Genomic DNA, 16,907 nt, shown 5'->3' on the forward strand with positions numbered 1-16,907 from the left:
CCACTGCTTCCCTTTCATGCCCCTCGACTCTTATAACTGCCATCTGGTTTCTGTACAAATTGTAAATAGCCTTTCGCTCCCTGTATTTTACCCCTGCCACCTTCAGAATTTGAAAGAGAGTATTCCAGTCAACATTGTCAAAAGCTTTCTCTAAGTCTACAAATGCTAGAAACGTAGGTTTGCCTTTTCTTAATCTTTCTTCCAAGATAAGTCGTAAGGTCAGTATTGCCTCACGTGTTCCAACATTTCTACGGAATCCAAACTGATCTTCCCCGAGGTCCGCTTCTACCAGTTTTTCCATTCGTCTGTAAAGAATTCGCGTTAGTATTTTGCAGCTGTGACTTATTAAACTGATAGTTCGGTAATTTTCACATCTGTCAACACCTGCTTTCTTTGGGATTGGAATTATTATGAAATTACTACTGGGTGAAATTAATGTGTGTTGTGTAGTAGTGTGCGCTGATACCGATTTTGCACTCAGGAATGTTGTAAGACGTCTGGATTTAGAGTTATAGCTGAAAGTCATGTGATATTAAAAGCCTGTACATGGATTAATATGTAGCTGCATCACCGACCAGTGTTCGATGTACAAGTGTGTGTGTGTGTGTGTGTGTGTGTGTGTGTGTGTGTTCTCAAGGTTACTCTGCTTTATGCGTTTGTGGAAAGGTAAGTGTGCAGTAGTAAAAACGAACAGGCAGGCTTGCACAAGTTCTAACTAGTTCGCGACAAGTTCTAACTTGTCCGTGAGCTTGAGCATGCAGGCAGGTTTCAACATATTTTGTAACAATTTCTTCTGTTTATCCATCGGTCTGATTCAGAGGTGACTAGAGAATAGTTCGTGCTAGTGTAGTACTGCGTTTTAGTAGTCAACAGTCGCAGTAACATGCATTTAATCCTAGGACGCCTAAGGGGGGGGGGGGGGGGGGTCGTTGAACCCACAATTTTTTTATGTCCCCTGCTTTTGCACAAGTAACTTTCATACTACATATTCCCTTTGAGTTATTGTTTGTTGGCTATTTTATGAAATGTTAGTATCAATATATTTTATAGAAAATTCCTGCTTTGAAAGAAAAAATAAATAAACTTATTATGGGTCCAACAAACCCTTCCCCCCCCTCCCCCTTAGGCTTCCATGCTATAGAAAATTTCCCTTAGTAGGATTTCGTATTTCTCATCTCTACAACAATGCAAGTTAGTTTCTTGTTGGTTGGTATTCTTGATATACACAAAAATCGGTTTACTTCCAGAGGAAGTGCTTGTTGATGTCAGTCAGCTGTTATTTATCTCGTAAACTTGCAGTGAGTTAGTGCAGTTCCCTACTGTTCACACCCAGACTTAGAAATGACTAAAAGAATACGTGACTCGTCTTTAGAAAGAGTTCTGAATGAAATTTTAGATGAAGATTCTGACTCGGGGAATGAAAGTGAATATGAGGATGGTGTTATGGAGTATGATTCAGATCGGGAACGTGATGTGGATGTTAGAGATGATGAAGATAGCGCAGCTTCAGGCAGTGACCATCAGGATGTTATTGTGGCCAAGTCTGGAAGAAGGTACGTAACCACACAGCCTAGAATTCCTCGGAGGTCTGTTGCTAATATAGTAAGAGAGCAGGCAGGAGTAACTCCAGCTGGTGTTTGCCATTCACCTGGAGAAGCCTTGAAGTTACTTCTTACGCCTGACATCATGGATGTTATATAAAACATTCAAATGAAGAGGCAGCTAGGCGACATGTTACTTTGACTAATGAGAAAGAATTGTATACTTTTATAGGAATCCTGATACTTAGGGGGGCAAATAACGACAATTCTTTCAGTGTACACGATCTTTGGTCAGACCTAATGGGGCGGCCAGTTTACAATGGTATTATGGCAAGAGAACGTTTCAAGGAACTTATTGCAATCATATGGGATCTAATGAAGGGTAGAGCCCACGGGTCGTAACACATCTGAAATGTAACGTTCACTGTTCAAAGTGCCGTCAAAGCGAACAAGAGGTGACCGCGACGTGTAATCAAAGGCACACCATACCATCACGCCGGGTGATACGCCAGTATGGCGATGACGAGTACACGCTTCCAATGTGCGTTCACCGCGATGTCGCCAAACACGGATGCGACCACCATGATGCTGTAAACAGAACCTAGATTCATCTGAAAAAATGACGTTTTGCCATTCGTGCACCCAGGTTCGTCGTCGAGTACACCATCGCAGGCGCTCCTGTCTGTGGTGCAGCGTCAAGGGTAACCGCAGCCATGGTCTCCAAGCTGATAGCCATGCTGCTGCAAACGTCGTCGAATTGTTCGTGCAGATGATTGTTGTCTTGCAAACGTCCCCATCTGTTGACTCAGGGATCGAGACGTGGCTGCACGATCCGTTACAGCCATGCGGATAAGATGCCTGTCATCTCGACTGCTAGTGATACGAGGCCGTTGGGATTCAGCACGGCGTTCCGTATCACCCTCCTGAACCCCCCGATTCCATACTCTGCTAACAATCATTGGATCTCGACCAACGCGAGCAGCAATGTCGCGATACGATAAACCGCAATCGCGACAGGCTACAATCCGACCTTTATCAAAGTCGGAAACGTGATGGTACGCATTTCCCCTCCTTACACGAGGCACCACAACAACGCTTCACCAGGCAACGTCGGTCAACTGCTGTTGTGTATGAGAAATCGATTGGAAACTTTCGTCATGTCAGCACGTTGTAGGTGTCGCTACCGGCGCCAACCTTGTGTGAATGATGTGAGAAGCTAATCATTTGTATCTTCTTCCTGTCGGTTAAAATTCGCGTCTGTAGCACGTCATCTTCGTGGTGTAGCAATTTTAATGGCCAGTAGTGTATGTACATAGAGAAGAGGAGAGATATGTCTCTCAAAACTCACCAGCAAGCTAGCAGCCTTAATGTGAAAGCAGCGTCGGACTGACCTGCGAGCGGTGCAGACGAGGGCGAGCCAGTGCGGGAAGAGGTGGTGCGTGGCGGCGAGTAGTTCTGCCACGGTGCGCGACGGCCCCCCGCCCGCGCTGCCGCGGCGCGCGCTGCTGCTGTTGCTGCCGCCCCCGCCGCCCCCGCTGCCCGAGGCCAGCGAGGAGCCGCCGGCGGAGGAGGTCTGCGCCTCGTCGATTGAGTCGACGAGCAGGAAGAGCGCGTGCCGCGGCGGCTCCAGCTCCAGCAGCGGGAACAGCACGGCACGCTTCAGGGCCTCGTCAGGGTCGCGCTCAACGCTCTCCGGCCGCAGCGCCGCCACGATCTCGGGGTCCGTGCGCACCTGCGGGCACGCCGGCGCACGTCCGCCCATCACAACACCTTTCTGGGGAAGCAGCAGTCTCAGGCTCGAGAAGGGAACATGTCGAAAAACTGCACATACTGAGGTGACGGAAGTCGTGGGACACCTCCTAATGTGACGATATTCTTTCGCCGGACGTAGTGTAGCAACTCGACATGCAGAAACCTTTAACCATGTTGCCTCTACAGGTGCCCACAATTGCGAAAGTCATGCCGGTGCAGGATTTTGTGCACGAACTGAACTCTCTATTATGTCCCATAAACGTTCAGTGGGATCCATGTGGGGTGATCTGGGTGACCGAATCATTCGTCCCAACCGTCCAGAACGTTCTTCAACCAGTCGCGAACAATTGTGTCCCGGCGACATCCATAGACGTTCCATCGTTGTGTGGGAACATGCTGTTCATGAATGGCTGCAGATGGAGCAAAAAATGGTTCAAATGGCTCTGAGCACTATGGGACTCAACTGCTGAGGTCATTAGTCCCCTAGAACTTAGAACTAGTTAAACCTAACTAACCTAAGGACATCACAAACATCCATGCCCGAGGCAGGATTCGAACCTGCGACCGTAGCGGTCTTGCGGTTCCAGACTGCAGCGCCTTTAACCGCACGGCCACTTCGGCCGGAGATGGAGCAATAGGACCGGGTACATTCTATGTAAACACAGAGCACATCATACTGAGTCACCACCAGCTTGCACAGTGCTTTGTTGACATCTTGGGTCCATGGCTTCGTGGCGCCTGCTCCAGACTCGAACTCTACCATCAACTCTTACCAACCGAAATCGGGACTCATCTGACCAGGTCACGGTTTTCCAATCGTCTAGAGTTCAACCGATATAGTCACGTGCCCAGGAGAGGCGCTGCAGCCGATGTTGTGCTATAAGCAAAGGCCGTCTGCTGCCATAGACCATTAACGCCAAACTTTGCCACCCTAACGCATGTGTTCGTCGTACGTCCCACGTTGATTTCTGTGGTTATTTCTCGCAGTGTTGGCTATCTGTTAGCACTGACAACTCTGCCCAAACTGCGCTGTGTTGCCTGTGGTGAGCTCTCGATCTTTAAGTGAAGGTCGTCGGCCTCTGCGTTCTCCGTTGTGGGAGGTAATGCCTCAAATTTGGCATTCTCGGCACACTCCTGGCACTGTGGATGTCCAAATATTGAATTCCCTGATGATTTCCTAAAGAAAAAGTCCCATGCCTCTAGCTACAACTACCATTCAGCGTTCATTGTCTGTCAGTCAACTGGCCATGATCTCGTCGGGCACCTTTTCACACGAATGACATGAGTACAGACGACAGCTCCGCCAATTCATTGTTCTTTTATACATCTACATATATACTCCGCTAGCCACCAAGCGGTGTGTGGCGGAGGTCACAATTCACGCCAAAGTCACATTCCCCTCCCCCCTTCCCCCCCCCCTCCCCCCCGTCACCATCTGTTCCACTCGCAGATCGCGCGAGGGAAAAACGACTGTCTGGACGCATCAGTACGAGCTCTTATTTCCCTTATCTTCGAATGATGATCATTACGCGATTTGAAAGTTAGCGGTAATAATATTTGCTCTACATCCTCGGTGAAGATTGGATTTCGGAATTTAGTGAGCAGCCCCTTCTGTTTAGCGCGTCGTCTATCTGCAATCTTATAAGATTTGTAACGCTCTCGCGATGGCTAAATGTACCAGTCACGAATCTTGCCGCTCTTCTTTGGACCCTCACAATCCCCTGAATCAGCCCCAATTGGTAAGGGTCCCATACAGACGAACAATACTCTAAAACTGGACGAACAAACGTATTGTAAGCTATTGCCTTTGTTGAAGGACTGCATCGCTTCAGGATTCTACCAATAAACCGCAATCTAGAGTTCGCCTTACCCGTTACTTGTGTAATCTGATCATTCCATTTGAGATCATTTCGAATAGTCACACCCAGGTACTTGACTGATGCTACCGCTTCCAAAGACTGATCATTTATTTTGTACTCATACATTAACTTACAGTTATAAATGATATGTCAAATGAAACAGCAACCCAGTTGTGTTTGCCACCAGTGCGCATGCGCAGCGCACAATGTTTCCGCCGCACGTAGCGAAGATGGCGACTAGTGAACAGAATACGTTTTGTGTCTTGCAGTTTGCAAAGACCGAATCTGCAGTTACTGTACAACGTGCGTTCCATCTGAAGTTCGGTTGTGATCCTCCAAGTGATAATAACATTCATAGATGGTATTATCAATTTGAAGATACCGGCCGCCTTTGTAAAGGGAAGAGTACAGGACGACTAAGAGTTAGTGAAGAGACTGTTGAGCGAGTGAGAGAGTCGTTCACTGACGGCCCAAAGAAATCAGTCTGGAAGGCTAGTCGTGAATTACAAGTTCCCGTGTCGACTATATGGAAAGTTTTAAGAAAACGCTTACAACTACGTCCTTACCGTTTACAGTTATTACAGGCTCTAAAGCCGGCAAAACATAGATTACGTGCCAACTTCGCAAACGAAACGTTGTTTCATGACGATGAAGATTTTCTGGATCATGTTGTCTTCAGTGATGAATCGACCTTTCACCTTAGTTGACGTGTTAACACTCATAATGTGCGCATCTGGGGCTCAGAAAATCCTCACGAGGTAGTACAAATGCAATGAGATTAGCCTAAAGTGACTGTTTTTTGTGCAGTATCCCGGCGGAATGTTTATGGGCCTTTCTTTTTTGGTGTACCTACTGTAACTAGCACTTCTTACCTTGATACCCTAGAGCAATAGCTCTTCCCTCAGTTGGAAGAAGATGAGCTAGAGAACTTCATTTTCCAGCAAGATGGTGCGCCACTTCACTGGCGTAGCGAAGTACACGATTGGTTGAACTTCACCGTACCCAAGTGCTGGATAGGCCGCAAGGGGCCCAATGACAAGGCTTGCTTTGCATGGCCTCCACGTTCACCCGACCTAACGCCATGCGATTTTATTCCTTTGGGGCTTCATCAAGGATCGTGCGAACGTGCCTCCGCTACTAGCAGACCTCCCTGAATTAAGAAACCGGATTGAAGCAGCTGTTGTTACAATCACTGAAGACACACTTATCAACGTTTGGGAAGAACTCGGCTATAGACTTGATGTGTGCCGTATGACAAATGGCGCTCACATTGAACATTTATAAGGTTCTTGGTAAAACTGTTTGAGTTGCTCTTTCATTTGACATATAATTTATAACAGTAAGTTTAATATATGAAATATTATAAAACCCAGATATTCATTTATAAACACCCTGTATGTTAATTCCTGTCGCGCGGCCATAATGACGGCGGAAACATTTTCACACGAATCGCCTGAGCAGAAATGACAGCTCCGCTGATGCACTGCACTTTTATACCTTCTGTACGCGATACTGAACCCATCTGTATATGTGCATATCTCTATCCCATGACTTTTGTTATATAATTTTGGTACCTATTTTGATTCTACCTGTTTTTGTATTTTAGCACCAATGGTGACCATGTTATAGCGGAAATCTAGATCTGCAATATTTTGCGACTGGCTGCTGTTCATTTTTTAATCTGAATAATCAACAGTCTCCGTGGACACAGGCACCCAAAGGATTCCAATTCAATTAAGCTGATAGAATGTTTTGCAAAGACAGCATGAGTGCCTGTGAGCGGAGAAAGATATTTTAGAAGCTAATTTTGCTCAGCCCAGTCCCTTTCACACGGAGCGTAGGACTAGCTTGTAGGCAACACACGCTGCATACACATGCACACACTGCCATCTCTCAGGGGCATATCCAATACGAAATGACGACTGGCATCGCCGCGGAGTGTCAGTGAAGTTTTTGTCGCTAACAAAAATCGTACCCCATGATGTGAGCTATCATCCCTAAACGTGATGGAAAGACTGGAACATCCTTTATATGAAATGTGGAGAAACACAAAATTTTGCAAAAATAACAGCGAATTTGACAAAAAATAATATCGAATTTGGAAAAGCACCAAATTTTGAAAAAAATAACAATTTGGCCAAAAATAACACCAGACTGAGAAAAACACTGAATTTGGCAAAAACTACACCGAATTCAGCAAAAACAACCCGGAATTCGGCAAAAATAATGCAGAATTTGGCAAAAATAACAGCACAAAAAATATGGTAAAAACACCGAATATTGCAAGAAAAAAAAAACAAGACCGAATATGAAAGTTCCTGGCAGATTAAAACTGTGTGCCGGACCGAGACACGAACTCGGGACCTTTGCCTTTAGCGGGCAAGTGCTCTACCGACGGAGCTACCCAAGCACGACTCACGCCCCGTCCTCACAGCTTTAATTCCGCCAGTACCTCGTCTCCTACCTTCCAAACTTCACAGAAGCTCTCCTGCGGTAGAGCACTTGCCCGCGAAAGGCAAAGGTCCCGAGTTCGAGTCTCGGTCCGGCACGCAGTTTTAATCTGCTAGGAAGTTTCATATCAGCGCACACTCCGCTGTAGAGTGAAAAATTTCATTCTTTAAAGACCGAATATGTCAAAACAATTGGAAAACAATGAATTTGGCGAAAAAGTTACTGCCAATTTGGAAGAAATAATCGAACTTTTCAAAAAATAGGACCCAATTTTTCAAAAAGTACCACTGAATTTGGCAAAAAATAGCACCGAATATGGCAAAAAATAGCAGCGAATATGGCAAAAAAAATAACAGAATTTCACAAACAGTGGCACTGAATTTGGAAAAAAATACCAAATTCGGAAAAAAATCACTTTAGTTGGCAAAAAAATTACAGAATAATGCAAAAATATATCACAGAAACCGCAAAGAAATCGATGAATGTGGCTAAAAAGGAACAATGAATCTGTCCAAAAAAATCAATGAATATGGCAAAAAAGTATAACTGAAAGTGCCAAAAAAATAAAACCAAATTTGGTGAATGATAACACTGAATTTGGCAGAAAATAACACCGATTATGGTCATAAAATCAAACGATTTTTTCCTTTCGTTAGTTCGGAGGTAAAGATAGGGGTAGAGTAATGTGCGGAGGTGCACGAAACCAGTCTTCGGACTGACGACCACAACAGTGAGTGACGAGACAGACTGACGTCGGCGCGGCGCCGGACCCACCTTCTCTGCGTATCCGTCGGCGGTGGCGCCGAACGCCTTGGGCAGGTGCGGCGACGAGGGCGAGGTGGCGGCGTCGGCGGGCGCGGGCGGCGGCGGCTGCGAGCGCGCCAGCAGCTGCGCGACGAGCGCGCGCACGAAGTTGGCGGGCGCCAGCGTCGCCTCGTCGGCCGCCTGGCAGAAGTGGAAGGCGAGCAGCCGGCGCCGCAGCGCGCGCTGCTGCCGCCCGGAGGGGCCCGCGCGCGGCCACACCAGCTCCCGGCACAGTGCCGTCTTGCCCGTGCCCGGACCTGCGCACCCAGCACAAACGCCGCTGCTTCACCTCGCACGAACGCCGCCGCTTTAAGGCGCGAGGCCCGTTGCAGTTGAGACGCGTATAGCACGTCTGAAGTGACACGATATTCGAGGGTTGTTTTTTAAGTAAGGGCCGTTCGCGCGTATAGTCCCGTAGTTCGCGCGGACGCCGCAACAAGCCACCGCGCCACTTGCCGGCATCCTTCCCGTTCACACTGATGCAAGTTGCAACGATGTAGCTGACGTGTACGCATCGCTGTGCTACTTTATAATGTTTACGATTATTGAATCGCCCGCCGCGTGTGAGATACGGTCAGTGGTACGTGTTTTGACCGCGAGAAGCCTATCAGCTGCAGAAATTCATCGTCAGTTAACAGAAGTTTATGGCTTGAATGCAATGAGTGAAGATAAAGTGCGTCAATGGGTTACAGAGTTTAAAAATGGTCGTCAAAACGTCCATGACGAAGAACGCTCAGGCCGGCCGTCAGTGATCACTGATGATTTGGTGGCTGCAGTCGAAACAAAGATTCGTGAAGACAGAAGATTCACAATTTCCACTCTTTCTTTGGAATTTCCACAAGTTGCAAGATCGGTTTTGTACAAAATTGTGTCTGAAAACCTAAACTTTAAGAAACTGTGTTCTCGGTGGGTACCCAGACTCCTCACAGAGGACCACAAAGGGAAGAGATTTGCCACTTCATTGGACTTTTTGATTCGTTACGAGGAAGAAGGGGATGACATGTCGAGTCAAATTGTCACTGGAGATGAAACATGGGTATCCCATATCACTCCCGAAAGCAAGCGACAATCGATGGAATGGCGACACACAACCTCACCCGTCAAGGTCAAAGCCAAACAGACGCTGTCAAAGCGCAAGATTATGGCAACTGTGTTCTGAGACCGGCGCGGTGTTTTGTTAGTGGTCTTTATGCCACGAGGAACGACAATCAACTCAGATGCCTACTGTGCAACTCTAAAGAAGCTCCGCAGAGCAATTCAAAACAAAAGGCGCGGCATGCTGACAAAAGGAGTTTTGCTCCTGCACGATAACGCTAGGCCTCACACCTCTCAAAATACTCAGGATTTGATTGATTCTTTTGGCTGGGAAGTTTTGGACCATGCACCATACAGCCCCGACCTTGCTCCTAGCGATTTTCACCTTTTCCGGTACCTGAAACACCATCTTGGCGGGCAGCGCTTCAATGACGACGATGAAGTGAAAGCGGCCGTGAACTCTTGGCTGTCGGAGCAGGCGGCCGAATTCTTTGAAGAGGGAATTAAAAACTTAGTTGTACGGTATGACAAGTGCTTAAATAAACAAGGCAACTATGTAGAAAAATAGGTAAAATTGTGTAGAATCAGAAAATAAAAGTTTTTTACAAAAGTATTTGTATCTTTTTTTAAAAATAAAAACGGCCCTTACGTAAAAAACAACCCTCGTACAATGCGACGCTCGCGTTCAACACGTACCGTGCAGCCCTGCACAACTAGGGCACGTATGAGTGTGCCCTTCAGGCGGAGAGACGCGCACATTCCAGAAGCTGGTTACTCGCTTACGGCTTGCCAAACTGAGAACGTGTGGTACCCGAATAAATTGTGCTCGTCACAGTTACAGTTGGGTTCCGAGGAGGAGGAGATTAGTTTTTAACGTCCCGTCGACAACGAGGTCATTAGAGACGGAGCACAAGCTTGGGTGAGGGAACTATGGGGAAGGAAATCGGCCGCGCCCTTTCAAAGGAACCATTCCCGCACTTGCATGAAGAGATTTAGGTGCAAATGGTTCAAATGGCTCTGAGCACCATGAGACTTAACATCTATGGTCATCAGTCCCCTAGAACTTAGAACTACTTAAACCTAACTAACCTAAGGACATCACACAACACCCAGAGAAAATCCCTGATCCCGCCGGGAATCGAACCCGGGCGCGGGAAGCGAGAACGCTACAGCACGACCACGAGCTCGGACAAGAGATTTAGGGAGATAACGGAAAACCTAAATCAGGATGGCCGGAGACGGGATTGAACCGTCGCCTCCCGAATGGGAGTTGTGGTAGATTCTTTCAGTGTTTGTCTATTTTTTGTTTGTCTGTTGTCGATGTATTATGTTCGCAGTAAAAGATCGTAACAACGTGATAAAATTGTCTCTGATAGTGCTGTTAAAAGAATTACTTTTGTTGCGCATATGAAGAGTCTTGGGAGAGACGGCTGGATATTTTTAGTAACTATTCATACATGAGATTGCAGGTTCGAGTGCTGTTGTCCACGTCTCTTCCCGTACACGTCGCATTCAATCTGAAACAATTCTGCTATTTCAATACTAATAAAGGTCGTGACGCTCGCCTTTGTTCTCATGAAATAATAACAGTTTATTGTGTCTCTTGTACAATTCTCCACATAACATCAAAAGAAACGAACAGAAAACTCTAGTTACCCTTAGTTACGAGTAAACCACAGAGAGAGTAATATTCCGAGTCAACGATATAATTATCATAGAGTCTCTCAGATAACGTCTTTGCCACTTAGCTTTCTCACAGTCGATTCAGTACATTACATATTTATTACACTACAGAGTCTAGAAGTGAATTAAAATCACCTAATACAATGAAGTGCCAAAGAAACTGGTACACCTGCCTAATATCGTGTAGGACCCCCGCGAGCACACAAAAGTGCCGTAACACGATTTGGCATGGACTCGGCTAATGTCTGAAGTAGTGCTGGAGGGAATGGACACCACGAATCCTGCAGGGCTATTCGTAGGTCCGTAAGAATACGAGTAGGTGGAGATCTATTCTGAACAGCCCGTTGCAAGACATCCCAGATATCCTCAATAATGTCCATCTCTGGGGAGTTTTGTGGCCAGGTGAAGTAGCAAATCTGGATGGATGAGGTATCGCATTTTCCTGCTGGAATTTCCCATGGGAATGCACAATGGACATGAATGGATGCAGAGAATGCTTACATACGTGTCACCTGTCTGAGCGTCCGCCCCAATAGCTTAATGTTCAGTGTGACGGACTGCCGTCTTCAGGGGTCCGGGTTCGATTCTCGGATGGGTCGGGGATTTTCTCCGCTCACGGACTGGGTGTTGAGTTGTCTTCATAATTTCCTCCCCATCCGGCGCGCAGGTCGCCCAATGTGGCGTCGAATGTAATAAGACCTGCACCAAGGCGGCCGGTCCTGCCCCGTAAGGGGCCTCCCGGCAAATGACGCCAAACGCTCATTTCCATTTACCTCTCAGAGTCGTATCTAGACGTATCAGGGTCCCCTATCACTCCAACTGCACACGCCCCGCACCTTTACAGAGCCTCCACCATCTTGAACAGTTCCGTGCCGACATGCTGGGTCCATTGATTCATGAGGTTGTCTCCATGCACCCACACGTCCATCCGCTCGAGACAATTTGAAACGAGATTCGTCCGACCAGGCAACATGCTTCCAATCATCAACAGTCCATTATCGGTGTTAACGGGCCCAGGCGTAAAGCTTTGTGTCGTGCGGTCATCAAGGATACACGAGTGGGCCATCGGCTCCGAAAGCCCACGTCGATGACGTTTCGTTGAATGTTTCGCACACTGACACTCGTTGATGCCCCAGCATTGAAATCTGCAGCTATTTGCGGAAGGATTGCACTTCTCCTATGTTGAATGATTCTCTTTAGTCGTCGTTGGTCCCGTTCTTGCAGGGCCTTTTTCTAGCCGCAGCGATGTCGGAGATTTGATGTTTTACCGGATTCCTGATATTCACGGTACACTCGTGAAATGGCCGTACCTGAAAATCCCCACCTCATCGCTACCTCGAAGATACTATGTCCCGTCGCTCGTAGGCCGACTATAACACGGTGTCCATACCAGCTTAAATCTTGATAACCTGCCATTGTAGCAGCAGTAACCTGTGCCAGACACTTGTTGCCTTATATAGGCGTTGCCGACCGCAGCGCCGTATTCTGGCTGTTCACAATCTTAGTATTTGAATGCGCAAGCCTATACCAGTTTCTTTGGCGCTTCAGTATAAATATACAGATCGTTTCAAAAACAATACACGCGTTACAAAGTAGTATGTGATCAAAACTATGCATAGCTGCACCTCGACTTGGTTACTGGAGGAACGAATGCATTCTCTAGTTTATATTCATTCGCGCTAGATGTCGGGTGTCTTCTGTTTGCATGATTACCGCCACATGTTGCAAAATGACTACTCCATAGCAGACATCATGTTGTATTCTCGAGTTTGCGGAGTGGAATTCCGTGATTACAGTGCAAACAGGATTCGGGTTCAAGTAACAAACTGATCCTTCAAATTCGCAGGTGCTATCGACAGTTTGTAGACACAGCATATGTATGTAAAGGAAAGAGTTCTCGACGCCCTTTTGTTTCTGACGGAAATGTGGCACGATTTCAAACAGTTTTCCAACGTATTCCTATAAAATCTTTTCGTCGTGCCAGTCGGGAGGTACAACCGTCAGCAAAAACAATTTGGCATGTTCTGAGACGTGGTAGGTTTTGAAGCTGTAAAAGTTACAGATGCTGTAGGCTATACGCCATGACGACAAATGCAAACGTGTGGCATTTTCTGACAAGCTTCAGAATGCTACTGACAATGGTATCACTTTTGTGCAATGCATCTTGCTCACTGATGATGCGCCTTTCTGTCCAACTCGATAGCTGAGTGGTCAGTGCGACGGAATGCCATGCAAAGCGTCCCGGGCTCGATTCCCGGCTGGGTCGGAGATTTTCTCCGCTCAGGGACTGGGTGTTGTGTTGCCTTCATCATCATCTCATTCCCATCGACACGCAAGTCGCCGAAGTGGGGTCACCTAAAAAGACTTGCACCAGGTTACCGGTCTACCCGTGGGAGGTCCTAGCCACACAACATTTCATTTCATGCGACTTTCCATCTTAGAGGGAAAGTAAACACAACGTTCGAATTTGGGGCGTACACTACCCACATGCACACAATGAACATGAATGAGATTCATCCAAAGCCAATGTGTTTCATGCGATATCTCACTGCCGGCCGAAGTGGCCGCGCGGTTCTGGCGCTGCAGTCTGGAACCGCGAGACCGCTACGGTCGCAGGTTCGAATCCTGCCTCGGGCATGGCTGTGTGTGATGTCCTTAGGTTAGTTAGGTTTAAGTAGTTCTAAGTTCTAGGGGACTAATGACCTCAGCAGTTGAGTCCCATAGTGCTCAGAGCCATTTGAACCATTTTTGATATCTCACTGATCTGTTTACGGCCCATTCTCTCTTGATGGGAATACCGTTAACGATCAGATCTATGTTGCTATGTTACAAAACTGGTTGTTTCCGAGGCTGACAGAGGACAACTTCATTTTTCAACACGACAGGTACCCCTGACTCGAGTCCTCAAGTCCTTGAATATCTGAATGAAGCCCTACCGAACCTTTCGGTTGGTCGTCAAAACGTCGGCGACTTAGCACGCTTCATTTGGCCTCCACGGTCACCTGATATGACGATCTGTGGCTTCTTCCTGTGGGTTCATTGAGGACAAAGTTCACGCACCAAAACTACCACAGAATGTACAGCAGTTCAAGAACCGGGTCCGTACTACCGTAACGTCAGTGGCTATGGACACGCTTACCCCAGTATCGGAGGAATTCGAGTATCGAAGTGATATTGTTCGTGTCGCCGGTGGAGGACATACTGAAGATCTGTAAAGTAAACTTGAGAGACTCAAATACGTGTCCCAAGTTTCATAGTTGTACGTCTTACAGTTTAATAACTATATGTGTTCGAAATAGGTACTGCATACTCTTTTTGAAACACCCTGTATTTTGAAACTTCCTGGCAGATTAAAACTGTGTGCTGGACCGAGACTCGAATTCGGGACCTTTGAGGGCAAGTGCTCTACCATCTGAGCTACCCAAGCGCGACTCACGCCCCGTCCTCACAGCTTTACCTATGCCATTATCGCGTCTCCTACCTTCCAAACTTGTAAACTTCCAAACTTGTAAACTTCCAAACTTGTAAACTTCCAAACTTGTAAACTTCCAAACTTGTAAACTTCCAAACTTGTAAACTTCCAAACTTGTAAACTTCCAAACTTGTAAACTTCCAAACTTGTAAACTTCCAAACTTGTAAACTTCCAAACTTGTAAACTTCCAAACTTGTAAACTTCCAAACTTGTAAACTTCCAAACTTGTAAACTTCCAAACTTGTAAACTTCCAAACTTGTAAACTTCCAAACTTGTAAACTTCCAAACTTGTAAACTTCCAAACTTGTAAACTTCCAAACTTGTAAACTTCCAAACTTGTAAAGTTACGGCGAAAATGAGTAATGCTGATTTTACAAACTATTTCAAAATGACTAGAAAGCACTTCTCCGAGTTATATGGCATCATACAGCACGCCATTGACTCAAATGAATATAGCGCACAGGAGCCGATTGCAACTGAACAAAAACTGAGGTATTTTTGAGGCAGGTGATGGATACTGTCATTTATTCTTTTCTTGGGATCTGAAGACATTGTGGAGGCAGCAGATACAATCCCAGTGGCTAATGGCTTACCAGTAATTGGATTGTGCACTGTTCTTGACAAAAGAAAAACAAAACTCAAAACTATATGAGCCGTGCTGCGGATCGCGTTGGTTGGCATAGTTTAGTTGGTATAATTACGGTTGTCGTCTTCTTCTTGTGTTCATTGGCGCCACTCCGTTTGCAAGCGTTGTCTGTCCGCTAGTGGCAGCAGCGGGGGTTATCGACATCTAGTGACGGTGGTACTATCTTTGGGGCGACGCTGTGGTGTTTCCGTGTCGTGGGAGTCAGCAGTTCGGTTGATGACGGACGAGCAGCCAGGTCCGCGAAGCGCGCGAACACGCCGGGACCACTGGCGGCATTCATGCACTGCCATGGAAGGGCTGTAGTCGCGAGGGGTACAACCTCGTTATCAACCAGAGTTTATCGGGCATTAATTCAAGTAGTCAAACCCCCACCATTTTGAGATCTCGCTATTTGCTTGCGTGTTGCTGCTCGCAGTGTCACCGAGACGAAGAGCAGCGAGTGGAGCGTCTGGGAAAGGCGAACCCAATTAGCCTTCCTCCACTTCTTATTATGAATTGTTGCATTCTGTATGTTATTATTTGTGAAGTTCAACTAGTGGTATTTTTCCTGCCTTGTGGCCACTAACACCCTGGAGCTTAGTGTGTGTTACGGCAGTGTACTTTTCCTCGCCTTGCACTGCTGTCCGGTAACGCGTGTAGTTCGACAGCTTCCTTAAGTTGTGGGCTGGTGGTGCTTTTTTCCCCTACTCTGGTAGTAGTGGTTCCTTTCTGCTTCTGGATGCTCTAAAGACTGGAGTCTTAAGACGTAGTGCTGACTGCCGGTTCCGGCTTGGGTGTGTTATTCCATCGTTGCATTGGTCATCGCACGTTAGGTAGATTCGGCAAATGATTATTGGTCATCCAGAATGAGATTTTCGTTCTGCAGCGGAGTGTGCACTGATATGAAACTTCCTGGCAGATTAAAAATGTGTGCCGGACCGAAACTCAAACTCGGGACCTTTGCCTTTCGCGGGAAAGTGCTCTACCATCTTCACAGAAGATCTTCTCTTCGCAGAAGAGCTTCTGTGAAGTTTGGAAGGTAGGAGATGAGGTACTGGCAGAATTGAAGCTGTGAGGACGGGTCATGAGTCGTGCTTGGGTAGCTCAGTTGGTAGAGCACTTGCCCGCGAAAGGCAAAGGTCCCGAGTTCGAGTCTCGGTCGGGCACACATTTTTAATCTGCCAGGAAGTTTCGTATCAGCGCACACTCCGCTGCAGAGTGAAAATCTCATTCTGGAAACATCCCCCACGCTGTGGCTAAGCCATGTCTCTGCAGTATCCTTTCTTTCACGAGTGCTAGTTCTACAAGGTTCGCAGGAGAGCTTCTGTAAAGTTTGGAAGGTAGGAGACGAGATACTGGCAGAAGTAAAGCTGTGAGTACCGGGCGTGAGTCGTGCTTCGGTAGCTCAGATGGTAGAGCACTTGCCCGCGAAAGGCAAAGGTCCCGAGTTTGAGTCTCGGTCCGGCACACAGTTTTAATCTGGCAGGAAGTTTCATTATTGGTCATGCGTTTAAACTGCCACTAGTCTGTTAGCATCTCGTGGCTGCCTGTCTCATTGCTTGTGAAGTTTTGACAGACTTTCCCAGGTCGATCCTTGGAGCAACGTCTGCGACACCTCTCCCACTTTCCCCCACGGCTTGGTTAGATTTGATGATTGTTTAATATATATATATATATATATAT

General features: G+C 46.9%; 1 protein-coding gene across 1 annotated transcript in view; it reads right to left on the minus strand.

Annotated features, from left to right (window-relative positions):
* LOC126203883 (ankyrin repeat domain-containing protein 50-like) overlaps positions 1-16,907 on the minus strand; it is a 520,870-nt gene that overhangs the window by 136,399 nt on the left and 367,564 nt on the right. Inside the window, exons 4-5 of the mRNA XM_049938265.1 lie at positions 8,378-8,664; positions 2,933-3,273 (exon numbers count right to left, since the gene is read on the minus strand). Of these exons, the coding sequence (XP_049794222.1) occupies positions 2,933-3,273; positions 8,378-8,664 (628 nt within the window). The remainder of the gene's footprint in view (positions 1-2,932; positions 3,274-8,377; positions 8,665-16,907) is intronic.

The sequence above is a fragment of the Schistocerca nitens genome, chromosome 9, assembly GCF_023898315.1.
Source record: "Schistocerca nitens isolate TAMUIC-IGC-003100 chromosome 9, iqSchNite1.1, whole genome shotgun sequence".
NCBI classification, from domain to species: Eukaryota; Metazoa; Arthropoda; class Insecta; order Orthoptera; family Acrididae; genus Schistocerca; species Schistocerca nitens.